Source organism: Sebastes fasciatus, chromosome 8, assembly GCF_043250625.1.
Source record: "Sebastes fasciatus isolate fSebFas1 chromosome 8, fSebFas1.pri, whole genome shotgun sequence".
Classification (NCBI taxonomy): domain Eukaryota; kingdom Metazoa; phylum Chordata; class Actinopteri; order Perciformes; family Sebastidae; genus Sebastes; species Sebastes fasciatus.
In genome coordinates, this window is record NC_133802.1 from 12,256,456 (window position 1) to 12,272,155 (window position 15,700).

Here is a 15,700-nt window from a genome sequence, read left to right on the forward strand (position 1 = left end):
CAATATATCTTTAACATTATTTGCCAGGTTGAATGTGTTTGGGGGTGGGGGGTGGGGGGGGGGGGGGCTGCATTCATACACCTTGAAAGATGATCTCATAACTAACAGCACGTTTAATGTGCAATAATGTTAAGTGGCCGTTTTTTTTTTTTACTGTTACAAAAAGGCAACACACAAAAGAGGTACACTCAATAAGATTATTTATGTTATTGTACAATCTGCATTTTTTTTAACAAATAATAATAAAAAAAAAAGATTAGTAACATGTACAGTATTTGAATGATCGTATATCTGGTGTGGACCGAGGTACTCCGCCTGCCTCGTCGCATCGAGTCCACCCAGAGCTCCAGTGATGGGAGAGGGAGGGCCTGGAATGACTTTCATTAACGCTCAATAAGTGTGTGTTTACACATATATATGTATGTATATTTGCATGTACCTGTTGCTGTGGATTGTATGGGTCTTCTGCTGTGTGTATGTGTGTGTATCCAGATAAATGTGCATGGGCAAAAATGTGTACGTATGTTTGCATGCATCTGTTACTGTGTACTTAAGTCTTATACTGTGTACTTCAGTCTTCTGCTGTGTGAGCGTGTGTGTGATCAATCTTCTGCTATGTGTGTGTTCATTCTGCTGTGTGTGTGTGTGTGTGTGTATCCAGATAAATGTGCATGGGCAAAAATGTGTACGTATGTTTGCATGCATCTGTTACTGTGTACTTCAGTCTTCTGTGTATACAGATGTGTGTGTTTGTGTGTGTGTGTGTGTGTGTGTATGTTTGCATGTATCTGTTACAGTGTACTTAAGTCTTATACTGTGTACTTCAGTCTTCTGCTGTGTGAGCGTGTGTGTGATCAATCTTCTGCTATGTGTGTGTTCATTCTGCTGTGTGTGTGTGTGTGTGTGTGTGTTCAATCTTCTGCTATGTGTGTGTTGAATCTTCTGCTGTGTGTCTGTGTGTGTGTGTTTGTGTGCGTGTGCTCAGTCAAGGTGTTGGCAGGAGGTGGAATGTCACATGGCGGAGAGGATGGGGATAAAGGGATGAAAGCAAAACAGACGAGTTGGGCAAGGGGAGGGGAGGGAGAAGGAGAAAAAGATGGAGGCAAACGTAGCAGTGGGCTCAGTTGCTGTAGATCTGGCCCTCTGGTGGCTGAGGAAGCTTCATGTTCTCCTTGCAGGTCATGAGCCTTCGCAGCTCCAGCAGCACCATCCGGATACTGTAGGAGTTCTGCCACTTGGCCAGTGCAGTCACCGCGTGCATGTCCACCTGCAGGACAAGAGAACAAGTAAGGAATGGGTGGATGGATTCTACACATCACAAAACACAGCAGAAATAGTCTACTGTCTTAAATTTAGCCTTTCCAAATGGCCAAAATGTTTCGATATGTTATGTCATCACAGGTGACTTCCTGTATGTTCAGTTAAGTTTTCAAATTAGCCTTTTTTGTTTTGTTTGAGTCCAAACCTGAATGTGATTGTCCTCGATCTAGTAAGCCCATTTGGACATAAACTAGGAAAATGGAGAACAATGACTAGCCGGGCATTGCCGCATTTGAAAAATTGAAGGGAGCACAACCACTCGCAAAGAAGTGAAAAAACAATTGCACATTGTCCACTGCTCTCCTGGGGAAAACAGAGCCGTGTCTAGAAAGTAACTATCAATTTTGGAAACTCTCGCGAGATGGCTATGGTTAGGCATTGACCTCGAATAGTTAAGGTATGGATAGGTAAGATTAGGCATTGACCACGAATAGTTAAGGTTAGGCATTGTCCTCATATGGTTAAGGTTAGGATAGGTTGTCGGGCAGCGAGTCTCACAAGGGTTTTTGCATTTCCTGTTCTCCTACATCGAGAACAATTGACATACTACAGTTTGATTGCAATCAATCTAAGATCACCTCCTCTGGGTGGATTCTATACGGTTTCTTGGTCATGTCATATTAACAAGTTTTTAGGTGAACAGCAATCAGATTTTGACCAAACTGCTGGTTTAGAAAGCACCCTGAAGTGTCTAAATGAAGACGTAGATGACTTACACCACATATCTTATTGTCTTGTGCCAGAATTAATGCAATGGTTGCATTAGCTGTGAGAGGATTCAAGCGTGCACTTACAACAGGAACTAGCTTATCTGCACTGACCAGTCTGCAGAGCAGGCATGACAGTCTTCCTTTCATTGCGTGCAACTTTACTTTTTTTTATACATGCCACTTTATGTGTTAAGCATTTGTGCTGCATGCACATACTCCTTGATATTACAAAATATACATGATTATTAATCATTGTAGCAAGAACAAGATCAGTATCCATTTCAAAAGAGACTGCTGACAGCTGAGGCATCCAAAGTTGAGTAATAAAACTGGAATAAGAACTAGAAGATTTACATACCACACCGTTGGAGGTGTGCACGCCATTCAAGTTTATCTTCGTCACAAATCTGACAAACGGCGGTGACTCTGGGTATTCTGGCCCACATTCAACCTTCAGATTGTACATCCTGTTTTCATAGCTTGTCTGTTGACAGAGACGGGTAGAGAGAGGGAAGTGAACACAAGCACACAATGTTCAATGCATTCAACCATTAACGTGAAATCTAAGGGAGAAATCCTGGTTATGACAGTTAAAAATGTATCTATATTTTTGTACCCAGTTCCATAGCGACAGTAAATATGTTGGCTGAGCCAGATTAATGTCCACAGTCCTCTGATAAAGGTCCTTGAGGTACTGTGGTGTCTTCTAGTTTTATACTTTACAGATGCATATTGAGCTCCAAAGACAGTCAACCAAAACTAAAGAAAACTATAAACAGTTTCAATGAGAACCATACCAGCATGCATAAAAGCCATTCCTACATTTAGCATTTAAAGAATCAATGCTAAAATGCTGATTTTCACTCTGAGGGCCGTGCTTTACGGTGTGCTACTTGTCGCTTCCTGTCATTTTGTGATATTATTATTTGATACTACGGTGTTTTATTGCTCCACTGTCTCAAATTCACTTTCATTCTTCATCACACTCAATCCCTTTAAACATAGATCCTGATATGTACACTATGCCAAGTCATGCTTATTGCACAGTCTTCATTATAGGAGTTCAAAACCCCACTCACCCTTGGAGGGCCAAGGATCACCCCTCTCCACCGTGTTAAGGTCATGTCCTCATCATCCTCCAGACCCCAGCTCACTGTCCCATCTCCCACACCTTTCTGGCCTTCCTCCAGCTCTTCCAGGAGCCGGAAATTGCGAGGAACTTTAACGCCTGTTTGTGGACAAAACACACCGTATTAGTATTAGTCAGACTGTTATGCACACGAAAGGGGATTCACGTACCACCACACGAAAACTGTAAATTTCACAATAGCTTCTGCCGAGGAGAGCAATGACTTGCAGTTCTGAGCAGGTGACTCATGCAGTCACACACACAACGTGACAGGAAGATAAGAAACGCCTTAAAGCTGACCGGCTTTCATCTGCCTTTCTCTCCATAATGGTAGACTCAGGAGCTTCAAATGTAGCATGTGGCGATGCTGCTGCATCATCTGGCCTCTGCAGTGAGATCTGATGCTGCTGTAGCGTTAAACTGAGCCATGCAAACACACAGTCACGCTAACCAGACGGTGCATCACTTCAGCTCAGATCACCTCAGCATCTCCAGACTCACCACTTCCACTTGAAGCTCAACATGCATCATGTTTTAGTGGTTAGCTGCAGAAAAACGTCCCGTCATTGTTGACGTGAAACATGCACGAAGGCTGAATGATGATGCACTCGCATCTATTAATAGCATTTAAAGGTTTTGACACAGTGAAACATCCTTTTTGAGAGTAACTATAATGTTACATCGCGTATCAGACAACATTAGCAGGACCGTTATGGTAGCATTAGCGCTGCACGAGCATCGACGCTACACTAGTAATGCTACATTACGTCATTAAACGGAACGAACGCGTTACGTCATTATACACGCACTTGACTGGTGTTAAATAACTTTTAAACGACATAACAATGACATTATCTGCAGAAAGAGCGCAACCCGTCGCCTTTTCTCTAACTTCAGTTCCGTTAGCTTAGCATGTAGCTACTAGCTTCCTATTCATTCAGCTCAGCAGCGACAGATCGGCGTTAGTTTGCTGCTTTTCAACACAACAAGCGCGATTGGTAGATATTCAGCCTCGTTACGACACTGCACAGCTACATCGTGACATTTGATTCAGCCGATGATTCAGCTTGGGAGAGATTTCTTTTCGTACATTTACCTAATCCGGCGGCGACCGCCATCTTGTCGCTGCACACTGCGGGAGCGCGCACGTACATTTTGCCATTGTGGCCACAGCGCTGCGTGCGCGTGGACGAGAAACGCAGAGCGTCGCTTCCTTTGTTGTCTCCCTCTGGCTATAGTTGGTTAGAAGCAAGACAATGTAATGCTGTACAAGGATTTAACTGTTCAGTAGTGTCATCAAACATCTCAAAGGGTGAGAAGAAAGGAGGGCAAGGCAGCTTTATTTGTATAGCACATTTCAGCAACAGGGCAAGTCAAAGTGCTTTACATAAACATTCAAGAACATTGAGACAAAGTGCAAAAGAACATTAAGACATAATTAAAACAGTTATAAAAACATTAAAGATTAAAAAATAAAAACAAGCTAAAAATAAAAGCTAGGATAGAAGCTAAAATAGAATATAACACAAGAGTTAAAGCTCTAGTGCAGTATAAAGCAAGGGCAAGCCAACTTCAAGTGTTAAAGGGACTATTTGTAACTTTCAGAAATGCTTCTTAACAGCGACACCTGTGGCCGTGAAATCAACGAAAGTCAGCGTCGGGCTCGCGCTTGCTCGCTCTAAATATACCTGAACGAGCATCGCTCAAAACAGTGAGGCGACACACGTCAGCTAAAAGCACAATATCACTCTATATTTCAGCTGCTTGGCAGTAATGTTAGCTGACCAGACGAAGGTCTCTCCATGAACATGATTTAGATCTGATCCTAGTGTTGGCTTTTACTGCCTCAGCGCAGGCTGATGCAGCGGGGCTCTGCAGCGTGTCTCCCTGCTCTCTCCGCCCGCAGCCGGAGAGAGCAGGGAGACACCGGCATCCGGTCGGTAACGAGACGATAACGTTACTAGCTGAGGAGCTCCATCACTTCACAAGACACGGAAAACCTTTGTTGGTCTGGAGGAGCTGCAGCAGTTATTTCTGCACAAACGTCCACGATACATTCACTAGATATTCTCAGAGCTAAACTAACTCTTTCGCAGTGTGGAGTGAGCGCGCGTTCACGTCTAGAGGTGGAGCGAGCTGAGAACGCGCGCGCTCTCTGAGTGAAGGCAGGCAGGCAGAGGAGGAGAGGCAGCAGCCACACGCGAACGCGCATATGGAGCGCGCATGTGTGGCGACCCGCTACATTTATACGCTTAAAAAGTTACAAATAGTCCCTTTAATGTTGTATTTGAAATACAAAAAACATAACTACTACTTAGATAAAGTAAAAACAAACCTGGCTGGCTATAATAGCCCTGAAAGTTGAAGGCCTCCCAACAGGTGTCAGCACATTAATTCATAATTTATAGGCCTTTCCTGTAGCAGACAATTTGATTTGTCATAGAAGGAAAACGATACGATACGATAATACTTTGTCAGACAAGTCTGAAATTTGTTTTGCATCACAGCAGCTACATTTGCAACATTGCAGAAAGGACAAAGACAAGAAACAAGGATACATACATTTAAACATTACAATCACAGAAGACGATATTCAGGGCCCTTCAACGTACATTTGATCTGGGATTAGGCTCCATATTTAGTTTTAGGATTGACTGGTGTACAAAAGAGTGCTTCAGTCTAACCTTATTAAATCGTGGAACCCTGTATCTTTGATTTGATGGTAACAATTCATATTCACTGTTCAAAACATGGTTGGGGTCAGAGACGATGGTGTTAGCCAGCCTTAAGATGTTATTATGATAAGCTGATTCATAGACTTTCTCAAGGGGTTGACCTACAATCTTTGAGCAGGTTTTCATTTGGTGGAGCAGTTTTGACTTTAAAGTAGTGGACAAGAGCATGTGTTACCAATAACATTTATGATCTTGTATTACTTACCTGTGCTTTTCTTACTGTGACGTGCCAAAATGTCTTGCTTGAAAAACACCTTTGACTCTGCTTTTACTGTAGGCTCTAAAACTAACACAGGGATTATAAAGGCAGAGCAAGAGGAAAGTAACAATATAAAGAATGCTATATAAGATCAGATAAAACTGTATTTAACATCATTAAACATCTCAAAGTGTGCGAAGAAAGGAGGGAAATCCAAGTTCAAGTGTTAATGTTGTATTTGAAATACAAAAAAAGCTTAACTACTACTTAGATAAAGTAAAAACAAACCATACATAGGGCTATAATAGCCCTGAAAGACGACCTCCCAACAGGTGTCAGCACATTAATTCATAACTTATAGGCCTTTTCTGTAGCAGACAATTTGACTTGTCATAGAAGGAAAAGAGCATGTGTTACCAATAACATTTATGATCTTGTATTACTTACCTGTGCTTTTCTTACTGTGACGTGCCAAAATGTCTTGCTTGAAAAACACCTTTGACTCTGCTCTGACTGTAGGCTCCTAAACTAACACAGGGATTATAAAGGCAGAGAAAGAGGAAAGCAACAATATAAAGAATGTTATATAAGATCAGATAAAACTGTATTTGTCTTGAGGGAAATTGCTGTGCAGCATTTGCAATACAAAGTGAGAAGAGTGCAAATATAGAGAGCATAAAATATAATCAGGTCAACAGTAAAGATCAGGTGCGTGTATGTACAGTCTTTAAGTAGGTTACTGTAAGAGTGCATGGTTAATAAAGAATGTTCATGCTTATGCCATGATATTGCACATTATGTCAAATAAATCAGTTGTAATAATAAAACGATTCAATGTAATCCAGAGAGAATATATAGCTACAACATATTTAATCTAAAGCCAGGAAAGAAATTAATCAGAGAAAACAGGTAGCAGTAATTATCGATTGTTTATTTAGCTTATTTATAAATACAGTTTAACATATACATTGTAAGTCTCCCAAATGGAAGACAACAAAAAGGCATCAAGGCATTATTCTGATATCTAAAACTCCATCACCACCAGCATACATAACCAACTACGACATCCAAATGGGGCTTGCCTCAGAAGAAGTGAGAAGCAAGTGAAGGGGAATTTAAAGTCAGTCAATAAACCGTTTTCCCATATCGCTGGCAAGATTTCCAGTAAATCAGTCAGGGAGAGGATAAGGCAATTCAATAAAAAGTCACTTTGCTTTCACAATTTCCAGTATTGGAAAATATTTCTGTTAACCATACATTGTCACGAAATACCCCTCAAATCCACTGATGTCTGTCTCTAAAACAGAAAAACCAAACACAGCTTAATCACAAATTCTCCCTCAAGAACAAGAGGCCAAGTTAACTGTACCTATATATGGCTACAATAGAACCTATAATGCATTTAAAAATCATTAGGCTACTTTGGCCAACAGAATCTGATGGAAACGAGTGACTTACACAACTTTTATCTATTAAATAACGGCCTTAACTTAATAACCATAATAACCTACTTAACCACAATCCTGAGATCATCTGGAGAATAAGAATGTAGAATAAGTTAATGCATGTTAGATCTATACTCACAACCAGACTCCAAACTATGACAAATTATCTCCCAACTATGACAAAGCTATAACAGCAAGTCTTTCTCAGAGTTAAGATTGAGTTCCTGCTGAGCTCGCCATATATTTTTATTGCAATGTTGTCAGTTTTGGCAATCTCAAAACTAATTATGGCATGTCTTGTATTTTAAAACCATTATCCTTTGATATCGTTACAAAACACGAAGCATCCTTAAAATTGTCATTACTTTTATATTATCACAAAAAAGCAATTTGCTGAAGCGCCAAAACATCCAGTAGAGCCGAAACGCCGAAACTCCTATTTATAAAATAAGTTGTCTGCAAACGTTCAAATGAGTCTACTTTACTGCAGTGCCCAAACTATATTTTGCCTAGTACTGATCAAAAAGAGCTACAGAAGTAGAACTTCTACACCGGCCTTAAACTTTGATCCAGTGACATAAAGGCATTTACCAGCTTGTATTACACTCCTCAGCACACACAAAACTGCTTCTCACAATACTCTACAAGCACTATGCAATCTGCTGTGTACTTCTGCTGTTGACCTATGGTGAATAATTGTATATAATCAAGTATGAAGGATTCAAAAAGTGGAATATTACATCATATAATGCATCAATTTGGCTTAAAAAATAACTATTTACTATCATTAAATTGTCTACTTTGAGTACAACATCAGAATCTCACTAATTCAGCCTTTAACCTGGTCAACCCAACTGAACAGAAAGGTTAGCTCCTCCAATTTCAACCTAAATTTATTAGATAACATTTTGATAGTTCAAACCTGGGACCATTTGGTCAAAATTTGGGGTCATCTTTTGAAAGCAGCACAATTAATTTCATCTGGCGCTACAGTATAGCACAATCCTCCCTAGTCAGTGTCTGCCTTACAGTAACTAAAAAGAAAGCTGGTGTATCGCTTGCACAAGCCCACATGTTGTATACATGCACGCATTTTCACGTCTGTGCAAGTGACATCTTAATCAGTACAAGTAATTTTGTCATGCTGTTTAAGTTGCTAATTTTCTAAGCTCCAGTTTTCCAACTTAAATAGCAAATATGTGTAAACTAGTAGAAAAAAAAAGGCATTTTTAACCTAATCAGATGAGTTAAGACGTATGGTTTAGGGCTTCTTATTACAATGCATAGTTATTCGCTGTACAATACATTTACATTTACTGGCTAAAGCATTAAAAAAAACTTTCAATCAATCAATTAACTATATAATCTCATCTAGAAGAGTGAAGAAATTCCCGGATCGTAAGCCGTCACCGAATCCCTTGTAACGTCACAGAGTCAGCTTGTCACAGTTACCAAGACGGTACGCGGTGGCGGCATTACTCACAGGGAATGTTACGCTCAGAAACTGACTAGTTCCTTCCCACGATACAAAAGAAAAGCAAGACGTGAGGAGCGAAAACAATGTTACACACTGTTGTTGGCACATAACTTTGGAGTATCTGTGTCTGATTGAGTGAGGCACAAATCCCAGAAAGACAGAATAACCGTTGCAACAACACAAAAAAGTGAAGCAAATGAAACAAAACAGAAAAAGACAAGTACTGCATCTGCGGTGTGTAAGGCAGCTCGACAAAACTGAGTCTGCCTCTTTCCTGCCAACCCGTCTGTTTATCAGGAGTTAAATAAAAACTAAAAAAGGCTTTTCACGGAGAACACATGATCATCTGCAAAGACTAGTTAGTCGGGCCAGATTGACTCGGCAGAACAGCATGATACGTGTATTTGTCCAGATTTTCTAATGGCCAAGCATCAACACTGACTACAGTTACACATATTTCAATTTGACTTTTTCAGATCAAATTACTCATCTTCTGTTTCTACTACCATCAAAGATACAAGTTAGAGCTGCAACTATTAATCGATTAGTCGTCAACTATTAAATTAATCGCCAACTATTTTCGATTTAAGTAATTCTTTAAGAAAAATAAGCCAGAATTCTCTGATTCCAGCTTCTTAAATGTGAATATTTTCTGGTTTCTTTACTCCTCTATGACAGTAAACTGAATATCTTTGCGTTGTGGACAAAACAAGACATTTGAGGACGTCATCTTGGGATTTTGGAAACACATATCGACCTTTTTCACCATTTTCTGACATTTTATAGACCAAACAACTAATCAATTATTCAAGAAAATAATCAATAATGAAAATAATCATTAGTTGCAGCCCTAATATTAATACAAACTGTTTCAATGGCCAGATAACAGATTCCAATCAATATGCCAGCTTAGGATCTGACAGCAATGTGAGGAATTTGGTTGTTTGTTTTTGGTTTGTTTAGATTAAAACCCGTTTTCTGAGCTGTCAGATCGGTCATTTAGCATCCTGGGGGATGATTTTGGCTTTAGAGTAGCATTGACTCTTCCACTGCAACTGTAGTCGCTGTCTCAGTTTGACAAATCCATGACGAAACTCTTGAATATTGTCATCACCTCTCTTTAAAAATAGTTCCCAAACGTGTGCAGCTAGACCCAAATGTGCAAGAAATCCAGAAATGTAACAGTAATTTACCCCATTTGTTCTTTAGCTATCAACATTGGTATAGCATTCTTCATCACCCCAGCCCTACTACTTGCCATGGCCTAAATCCAATTGTATTACTTGCACATTAAGTAGACCCTTGCTGAGGTGGAGATGCAAAGACTTATCCAGAGAAATTAAAAAGCCGTGCTAAATATAACGTGATTTATCCACTCTGTAAATGAACAGCTGTGTCTCTGGAGAAGAAAAAAAGTGAGTGTTCACTCTTTCAAGTATTCTTTCTTGGGATTGTTTGAACTTTCTGACGTGAGGGAAATCTTTTAATCTCCTTGGAAAGCGATTTCAAATCATCCGTGTCTGGCTATAAAGTATCTGAATATACCTTCTTAGCAAAAGCATTTGTAAATCGCCTGAAGAAAGCGATGAGTTGTTTTAGACGTACGAAGAGTTTAGGATATATTGCGATTTGAAATTATCTCCACGAGCGATGAAGAATTCCATCAACAGAGCCCTCCTCTTGAAAAACAGACAAAATGTGCAAGACTTAAAGCTATGGCATCAGAAAAAAAGTGTTTGTTAGTTTTTCTTCCTATGGATTATAGTTTGTGTGAGGCAAAAAAGGGGGATGAGAAGCCTGGACGGAGCCAGCGTCTTCTGAGGTAGGGGTGCCGTTAGCCTGCAGGCGTTACTTCACTTTTTGAGCCCATCTCAGGTCGTCCGACCTGGGCTTCTCTCCCGTCACGCTCTGGATGAGATCTTCCAGGTTCTTCCAGAAACCCAGCTTCTCCAGAGGGTAGTTCAGCCAACCTGGAGACAAAGCTCAATGACAGATCTGCCTCACTCTCATCCCATTAACTGAGAGATTTCATCTTCAAAACACTATTTACAGGCTGATTTCATTCTATAATCTCTATTAGGGCTGTGTACTGGCAAGAATCTGGCGATACGATACGTATCATGATTAGTGTTGCATGGTATACCGATACTAGAAAGGTATTGCGATACCCTGCCGTTAACAACGGTACAATACCCCATTTTATTACCTCCGCCAAGGCCAAAGGACTAGGAAGGAGGTTATGTTAACACCGGCGTTGGTTTGTTGGTTTGTCCGGTTGGAGGATTACTCCAAAAGTCTGCGATGGATTTGAATGGAATTGTTTGGAGGGGTGGGGTGTGGCACAATGAACAATCCATTAGATTTTGGTGGCGATGCGGATCATGGTCCGGATTCAGGACTTTTTTTAAGAATTCCAATCAGCAAGAACATTAAGACCTCTGGATATAACACATGCGCAGTGTAACTGATGACGCGATGATGACGCATGACCTTCAGAGAAAGAGACAGAGAGAGAGAGACAGAGAGAGAGCGGGGGGTGGGGAGGAACAGCTGTAGAATCAGCGTTTTTTCACATTAAACTCGGTGAAATACAGTTGAGTTCGACCAAAGCACACTTGGTGATTGTTGGAAAGAGTAACGACGGCGGTTTAGGTGAGCTTTATTTCGTTTCTGTCCAGTTTGAATGAAGTGTTTTACGATGCTCCGCTACGTACAGCTGATCTCAACAGAAACAAAAATACACGTGGATGATGGCGCAAGCTGAACGGAGAGGGGGGCGGAGATCTGCGCTCTCCGAGTGCCATTCTAGTTAGTACTGATATTGAGTTGTGTCAATGTGCGACAGCGGGCTGTGTGTGTGCAGCGCTCTACTTTAGAGGACGCCATTAGGATTGGGATCCCGCGGGAGCAGGCAGTTATAACTTTGCTGCTGGTGGGCAAAAGCGGTCAATAAATAAACTGTAGTGATAACCAGAAGGATGGAGTCAATAAATGAAGTTAAAGCAGGTCATGAATCTCTCGGCTGAACAGTCCCGCTCTGAGCTGGTGTCTCTATCAGCAGATCTCCCTTAAAAAAAATAAGGAAATAACAGCGCGGCTCTAATTACCGATCAAATGTACTGTAACATTAGCTTCACCATCTTATCTGAATCTGTCCAAGCATCTCCTGTAATTCGGTACACACTTAAATCCACCAAAGAGCACGTGTTAAAGTATTATTTTACCGTGTTTCTCTGTAACGCGAAATGGACAGAGAGGAAAAGCAGTCCGGTGAGAGTGACTCTTCTTTGACACAACACAGCTCTTTCTACAGGTATTGTGGTGTCTTTCTAATTTTAGCAGCTTTTCTCTCAACTTCTCGCAGAACGTCTTGTGGGTTTTTGTTTTGGAAGCCTCTCGTCGTCTTTCGTGTTGCAGTACCACTCTCCGGTGATTTAATTTAATTTAACTTAATACATTTAAACATTTTTAATTAATAAAAAAACATTTTAAGTTCCATGTTCTGTCATTTATTATTCCATTACTTTTCCTAATATTTTTTGCTGTGGTATCGTTTCAGTGTCGATATCAAGATATTTAGGCAGGGTATCGTATCGAAGTCAGAACTTTGGTATTGTGACAACACTAATCATGATACAGTGGGTAAGACTCAATATATTGCAATATACAGTGGAAACCGCTTACAGTGATCAAAAAGCTTGGGACAGAATCATTCCTATACAAATGCTGTTTAAATAGTTTGCTTGTAGTAATCAAGAAGTCCACTTACAGTGTTCATTTAGGGTCTTTTCATACATGACAACATATGGAAATACATTTTAAAACTATGTTATACATTAATTGAATTTTGGCCAAAAATGGTAATGCCTCACCCTCGGTGAGGGAAAAGGCAGTAAATAGCAAAGCGGTCCATTTTGTTACTTTTTTTATTTATGTCAGAAATATACAAATATCAATTGGATGGTAATGTGCATTAGAAATGATGCACCACAACAAAATTTGGTTATAATAATCATCCGCTTGTAGTGATCAATTTGACCCAGACAGATGTGATCACTATAAGCGGTTTCCACTGTATTGCGATACTGTAAGCAAGACGATATATTACAATTTTTGAAATCTAATTTTAGGAAAACTGTCATAGTATAAAGAACACATCACCGTATGCATAAAATCTGAGTAAAAAAGTGTACTTTTTATGCAATCAGAACAGTCGGATCTGCATTTGCATTTATCAGTCCCTGTAACATCCAGTATCATAGCACTACTTTGAGAGGGCACATACACTGAGATGGTGCATCTAATTGCAAATGAAATAAAGTATTGACTGAGTTAATCTTTGCAAGTAAACTAATAATTAAAAATCAATGGGGTTTTTGAGAATTGATACAGTATCACAAACATAATATTGCGATACTCGATATTTTCAATATTTTCTTACACCCTTAATCCCTATAATAAAGACAAACCTGTAGTGATGCAGAAGTACGTCTCGTGAGGCGAGACGTGATGGACGCGGTGGTGCTTGCGGGGGAGGATGATGTGGCAGTCCTGTAGGAGCACGACCCAACGAGGCAGGCCGAAGTACGTGTGCGACCACTTGTGAATCTGGTTGGTTAGGGTCACAAAGATGGCTAGGGCGAACAAGTAGCAGTACCACGGGTAGATATGGTAAATCTCCGCTGTGAAAAGGAGACAGAAACTTGTTTGTTTGGAGTCTTTTTTCCTTTTGAAGTAATAGTTTAGAAAAGCAGACAGAAGAAAATGTCAGAGTCGGTTTGTTGATGCAAAACTCACCGGGGGAGAGGGTGAGGAAGCTGAAGGCCATGTTGGCTAGAGGGATTAGGGTCAGCATGCAGTTGTCACCATTGGTCTCAATGAAGTCGTGACGGGTAATGGCTGTGGGGTCGATGTGGTGCTCTCTAAATGGTCGTATAAAGGCCTGAAAAACACCAAATATGCACTGTGAATGTAGGAAAATGTCCTTTTTTAAAAACAGATTATTTAGAGTACAAAACAACGGATACCTTACCTTTCCAAAGATGGGTAGATCTACTGATCCCCATGTATCAGCCCCCCAGTGAACAAGTCCTGACGCAAAGTCCGCAGTGAGTATTCCTGCAACTGAAAAGGAAGTTTGAGGAGGAGAGAGGCACAGAAAAAAAGGATGAGAGGACCACTCAAATAAAGAGAGAACAACCAACACTTTGTTTGGACTGCGGCTCTAAAAAACAAACACAGAACTCACCAATCAGCGACAATACGACATTATACTGTATAATGTTTCAGTCAGCACTTACCAATACTCAACAGGATGGGCCACAGATGTCCCGGGTTGAAATTGGCAAGAAGGTGAATGAAATTGAAGGCCATGAGAGAGAAGCAGAGGACGACACTGAACCATTCTTGAAATCTTTTGCCTTAAAGGAAAAGCAGAGTATGATTCAACACATGACACACTCCTGATAAGATTATCAGTCACATTATATGTCCCACCTGAACATGGTGTGATATGATATATAGTGCAAAACGTCCTATTACGTAAACTATTAGCAACATGATTAACTATCAAATGCTTCTTTACATCAGTGAGACTACATTCCTCTGCAATTTGCTTGTTACATGACTGATGAGCAGCTGGGCCTGAAATACCTGTCCTCATCTCACAGTTCGAAGGAGGCTACAGTCTTAGTCTGATCTCCTTATAGGCAAAGCGGTCGAAATCCAAGATATGAGGAGCCCAAAAGGCATGAAGTATTTGTACAATGGGCGTGAAGGCTTTTCACTGCTATCAATGATAGTGGGAGAACTGGCACAAGTGGACTGGCCAAGATCTCAGAACTATCTAGACGAGTAGTTTTTGGTTACATATGCATTGCTCTCTGAGTTAGTCTATGGGCTGACTGTTATGAAAGGTCACAGCAGCTCCATGGACAAATGGGGCTTTCTGAGCCCAAAGTAGAGGCACTAGATTCTTCCAGCCTGCATGCTCGAAATGTCAGAGGAAAACAAGCTTATCAAACACAAATCCAACCTCATTCTCACATGATTCCTGTTGTGTAACAACAAAAGTGTGACTGTGACAAACAGCCAGCTGTCTCTCACTGCTCGGTGTCATTTAACTGTAGCAGCTGAAGATAAACTGCTTTGTGATTTTACTAGTTTCTTTGGTTACTTGGTAACTACGCTATGTAACGCCTGTCGGTTATATCACACCACTCGTGGACACTTGAACAAGCCAATGAAAGACGGATCAGCTGAGAGGATCCACTCACCTGGTGAGTATAAATCAGCCAGTTCTCGGGCTCCGGCGTGTTGTGGACCCCATCTGGCCGAACCCCGGCCCGGTCCCTGCGGCTCCGGCTGCGGGCTCTGTGTTTCCACTCCACACCCGTTCTCGTTAACCATCCTCGCCATTTCTTTCCACACTGTATGGGCCCAGCCCCTTCAATCTCTCTCTCTACTCTACTCACACAGTCAGGAACCAACGGAATCATCAAGTTCTCAGCCCACAACACAACGGAGCGGTTTCAACCAATCAGATGCGAAGTCGTTGAGCGCTGCAGCCAATCACAGCACGGGAAAATGTTACTGAGACAGCCGAGTGACCAATGGGTGTTAGCGAGGGGAAAGACCGCATTTCCTGACCCCACCCGTCCTGTCTGGTGCCTCTCTGCTTCAGCCC

At 41.0% G+C, this 15,700-nt stretch overlaps 2 protein-coding genes across 4 annotated transcripts; both read right to left on the reverse strand.

Moving 5' to 3' along the window:
* Positions 1-650: 650 nt before the first annotated feature.
* LOC141772461 (ubiquitin-conjugating enzyme E2 variant 1-like) lies at positions 651-4,409 on the reverse strand. 3 transcript variants are annotated; one of them, XM_074643452.1, is made up of 4 exons: positions 4,256-4,409; positions 3,110-3,258; positions 2,389-2,514; positions 651-1,267 (listed from the first exon to the last, which is right to left on the reverse strand). In XM_074643452.1, the coding sequence occupies exons 1-4, from the start codon at positions 4,311-4,313 to the stop codon at positions 1,121-1,123; spliced, it is 480 nt and encodes a 159-aa protein (XP_074499553.1). In that variant the 5' UTR covers positions 4,314-4,409; the 3' UTR covers positions 651-1,120. The 3 variants fall into 3 exon arrangements, with proteins under 3 accessions (XP_074499553.1, XP_074499552.1, XP_074499551.1); XM_074643451.1 differs by having other exon boundaries at positions 4,250-4,397; XM_074643450.1 differs by lacking the exon at positions 4,256-4,409 and adding an exon at positions 3,460-3,571.
* A 2,594-nt stretch (positions 4,410-7,003) lies between these two features.
* On the reverse strand, positions 7,004-15,503 carry peds1 (plasmanylethanolamine desaturase 1). The gene is made up of 6 exons (XM_074643449.1): positions 15,291-15,503; positions 14,316-14,435; positions 14,048-14,139; positions 13,813-13,957; positions 13,485-13,697; positions 7,004-10,985 (listed from the first exon to the last, which is right to left on the reverse strand). Exons 1-6 carry the CDS (start codon positions 15,430-15,432, stop codon positions 10,864-10,866), a joined length of 834 nt encoding a protein of 277 aa, XP_074499550.1. The 5' UTR covers positions 15,433-15,503; the 3' UTR covers positions 7,004-10,863.
* Between the last annotated feature and the right edge of the window lie 197 nt (positions 15,504-15,700).